This window comes from Thermobia domestica, chromosome 13 (assembly GCF_964235325.1).
Source record: "Thermobia domestica chromosome 13, izTheDome1.hap1.1, whole genome shotgun sequence".
Classification (NCBI taxonomy): Eukaryota; Metazoa; Arthropoda; class Insecta; order Zygentoma; family Lepismatidae; genus Thermobia; species Thermobia domestica.
Window position 1 is genome coordinate 16,871,833 of NC_137466.1, and position 4,636 is coordinate 16,876,468.

Here is a 4,636-nt window from a genome sequence, read left to right on the forward strand (position 1 = left end):
GGTGTAGGTCTATGTGCAAACTTATCTCGTTGCCCTGTCAGCTGTGAAATATGATCGGGGGAAGTAAGTATTTCCGTGACGTGCCTGGCTCTTTTCCCTGTCTTGTGTGAAGCTCTCTGCAGGAGAAGACAGACTCTCCCGCACTCCGAGCGTGATCTGTGATTCCTGTCTTGTCGGTTGTTCATTGTCTAGCCTTCTTTCTTCATGAGACGCGTTCGTTACAGAGACGTCGATAATTTTGTCAGTCATCAGTCGATAATTTTGTCATCACTAATTTTCGTCAGTCTGTTCAATGGAAATATGCCAGTAGCTGTAAAACCTGCTACACCATTTCCCACTGTGGCAGCTTTCCCCCATGCCTGATTCAGTAGCTGACCGAACTGCACTTTTGTTAGTGATCTTTCTGGGTTTGAGAATACCCACTAGTTGCAAGCTTGCTTAAAGAATAAACTAAGAGGGCAAAAGACAGCTTTGTCTAATGGTTGTAAAGCATGAGTCGTGTGACTCGGAAGACACGGAGCTGTGATTTCGTGTTCAAGGCAGTACTCTAGTACTTCCAACGACTTTGTGTGGGCTGCATGGCCATCCATGAAAAGTAAACAAGGCCCCTGTGGCTTGTGTTTGACGAAGTGTTTTAGCCACTCTAGAAACGCAACGTCGTTGATGTAACCAGAACCCGTCATTAGCACTTAGGACCCTGGTGATAAGCCATCACGATATTCGTTCTTTAATCGTTTTCCTTTGAAAATCACAAACGGTGGGAGAAACATGCCCGTAGCATTGCAGCACGCAATCACTGTTACGTTTTTTCCCCTTTCCTTGGATGTAAGCGACACAACATCACATTGCCCTTTTCTAGCGACGACTGCGTCTGGAGGCTCGTTGTTCAGAGGCAATCCAGTCTCATTTACATTGAACACATTTCCACCCTTATCTTGAAGATTGAGTTCAATTAATACCCTTTCCAGCACATTGTAAAACTCATCCAGTCTTTCCCGTGTTAAACCAGAAACCCGAGCTTGCGATATGCCAACAGGTGTCCGTATGGAAAGCTTTGGGTGGCGACGCATAAAGCTGTGGAACCAGTCATACCCTGCTCCACGGCGCGCTTTGTTAAATGGGTGATCTATTTGCAACCATTCAGCATAACGAAAGGCTGTCCTACGAACGTCACCTGGTGTAACTGGGAATCCCCTCTGTGCCAATGTTTGTAATCGGTATGCTAGAGCATTCTCTTGATCTACCCTGAACACGGGCTGGCCACCTATAGCCATGTTAACTGTGCCTATCTTACCTCGGTGTACGTGTCCGCGCAGTGTCTCGAAGGGAACACCAAAAGTCTTACTTGCTTTGAAAATGGAGTCTCCAGCTTGTACTACCTTCAATGCTGCTTGCATTGTCGCCGGCTTCCATTTCATGATAGGTCTTCTAGAGTTGGTCCTCTTTTTGTACGTTCGTGACATCTGAAAATTAAAATACAAAATTGTCACACAGGCGAATAGGTCTGCCTTAGTATTACTAACCTAAGCTACGTGAATGTATCAATCATAAACAACTCTTGTGTCACATGGACATTGGAGTGCCTTCCCCCCCTTAACGGAGTGGCTAGCATGCTTTTCTGTGGTGCGCGTATTCCCGGGTTCGATCTCCGGTGGAGGCACTCTTTTACCGAAATGTTTTGGAGTCCACTGATAATAATTGTACATCCTATCCTATGTAGCTTTCCTGCTCTCATAGTATGTTAAAATGTACGCAAACGGAACAAATGTGCACATTGGACCGGATGACCATGCCGTGATTGCAGTGTTGAGACATGCTTGACCATTGCTAAGGAAAGCTGCTGTAACATGATGCAGGTTTGCGTTGTAATTACGGTCCAGTTGTAACTCGTTAACAATTGCAAGTAAAAGTTTCATATTTATTATATTCCAGGTTTGGTGCGTTATTTTGGTTACTGAAACACGTGGCGCAGTTGCTAACGCCTTTGGTGCGAGCTGTCCCGGGTTCAATTCCCAGTGGGGTCACTCGATCGAAAAGATGTAACAGCTTTTTCAGGTCTGCCATCCTGAGAGATTTTTCCTGGGTTTTCCTCATTTATACCAAGCAAATGCCGGGTTGGTATCTAACATACAGGTCCCAGGCCGCTTTCTTCCCCACCCATTCCTTTCTTCCTTCCCTTTCCCCGGATTGTATGATCGCCGAGGGACATCATCCATCACACGTGAAGAGCTTAAGGCTATCGATTCCGGAATCCCCATAATATGTATAAATAAATTAAATAAATAAATGTACGCTTTTCAAAGTCGGAAATCACGACCAAACTTCTACATCTTCTACATGGGTACTACTTTATTGAAACATGCATTTTTCACCATTCATACAGGAGAGGTCTGGTGCTCCCTGACCCCTTGTTCTGATTATGCCACTGTATTTGATTATCGAGTGCATCTTAAGGCCAAGTTAGGTTCAAACACAGCTACAACAAACATTGTATTTATTTTCATGCTGAATGTTCATTTTACAAGCATGGAAAAGGCGTACCAACTTCACCCCACACAACAGTACCGACTTCGCCCCACATAGGTTACCTCGTTGTTTCTCTGCCAAATTACTATTAGTTCATAAAGCATCAAGACAACAACTATGTACTCTCTACCCAGAAACCTCATCTTACCTCACGAAAAAATGCGCAAGTGAAAACTACACGTGCAACTCATTATACACCTTAGGTTCTCCAGAACGAAACTTATAATAGCAAGAATAAACGGCATGAGTGACTTACCTTCCACACAAAGAAGTTCTCCTCACCCTCGCTCATACAGCATGACTTACTGTTTCGAAAACAAACCTTTCTTCCTTCACTCGCCTCAACACGATGTTGTCAGTTCGTCATACCTTACACACTACCGACTTCACCCGACTACCGACTTCACCCCCAATGACTCTAATTAAATTTTATCTTAAAGCGGGCAATAATACAGTGAAAGCCATCCTACTCACCAGATCTCGTTTTTGCCGATTACTTTCTCATCCCGAAATTGAAATTTTCCTTAAAACGATGCCATTTTCAAACAGTGAAAGGCGTTCATAGCACCATGACAAAAGAGCTCGGAACATCTCCAAAACTTCTTTTCTACAGCCAGTAGTATAAATAAGGATGCATGGTCTATTTTACCCTCGCGAAAATGTCAGAAGGGGCTCCCTATTCCTATGTTCATGAAGACACGTAACATTTATACAGGAATAGAAAAAATGTTTTGACTTTGAATGTTCCATCTAGAGTCAGTCACTATTTGCTCCTATTATACAATAATAATAATAATAATAATAATAATAATAATAATAATAATAATAATAATAATAATAATAATAATTATTATTATTATTATTATTATTATTATTATTATTATTATTATTATTATTATTATTATTATTATTATTATTATTATTATTATTATTATTATTTTGTGATGATGATGCCCGGTTTGATTTTGTACTCATTATGACCAACCAAGAAAGTAAATTTTAATTGTCTTGGGTAGACAGATGTAAGGGCTCGGATAAAAACTCTTTTTTTTAAAACTAAACCGAATCAATTTTTTTCCTGTGTCAGTTTCGTCTGGGAAATTTAGGGCTTTTTAAAATATTTTAACTCTAGTAGAGAAAAACACGTTCCACCTTAGTATTCTCATCATAACATGAGAAAACATTTAATTTCTGCATTCTGAAGAGAAAATCCTAAAACAGTTTAGAATCAAAGAAAATAGGTCATTGGATATGAAGTGCTTTGCCGTCAGGGGGGGGGGCGAGCAGGGTGACGGCCCCCTTTCGCCGAAGTAAGGGGTGCAAAATTCGGGAGGAGAAAAAGAAAAGAAGGAAAGAAAAAAGAGAGAGGAAAATTAGTAAAAATGCATGATCACATATAGGGGAAAGTGGTCGAATTCTGCGCACTTAAGGGAAAATGGTTATTTCTCCGTTATTTTTGTAAGCATAACGGCATAAATTTACACAGCCATTGTTTGCTATGTAGTAGACCAGATAAACACGAAGTTTGAATAAAAGCTCACACCAGTACTCGACAATAGACAAAAAACCTGAACTATACATTTGCGCAGAATTACCCAACTAGGTGGGTAATACTGCGCGTAATATAGGATAATTCTGCGCGAAGCGAATATATATGTTTAAAGCAAGAAAACATTTTCATAACAAATAACATACTTAGATATATATCTAGATTGAGTCAGTGTTTCCTTCAGGAATGTTTTTGGGGGCACTTCCCTCCCGGGGCTCTGAGAGTGTCCCCCGGAGGAGACCAATATAACACGTCTATAATGTACTAATAAATAGAATAGTACAAGCAGTGACCCCCAGAATACTAAGTGTCTTCCCGGAACGTTGTTTCTGAAAGAAACACTGGAAGGAGTGAGCTCAGAAAACGAACGACAAGGAGGGCTACAAATTTTACTATGTACTTTATTGTCTACTTGTTTTGTAACTGAAAAAAATACATATTTTTGAGTGCATTGAAACAATGAGCGTATGACGATAAGGGATTTCAAAAACAGAGAGCATTGTTTTCAGTGGTGCGTAGAAAGGAATGTCGAACGGCTGAATCCTATGAGATGTATGGGGA

The 4,636-nt window shown here is 40.8% G+C and overlaps 1 protein-coding gene across 1 annotated transcript; it reads right to left on the bottom strand.

Annotated features, from left to right (window-relative positions):
* Positions 1-689: 689 nt before the first annotated feature.
* Positions 690-2,818, bottom strand: LOC145667509 (uncharacterized). The gene is made up of 2 exons (XM_081734985.1): positions 2,783-2,818; positions 690-1,463 (listed from the first exon to the last, which is right to left on the bottom strand). Exons 1-2 carry the CDS (start codon positions 2,816-2,818, stop codon positions 690-692), a joined length of 810 nt encoding a protein of 269 aa, XP_081591111.1.
* Positions 2,819-4,636: the final 1,818 nt, after the last annotated feature.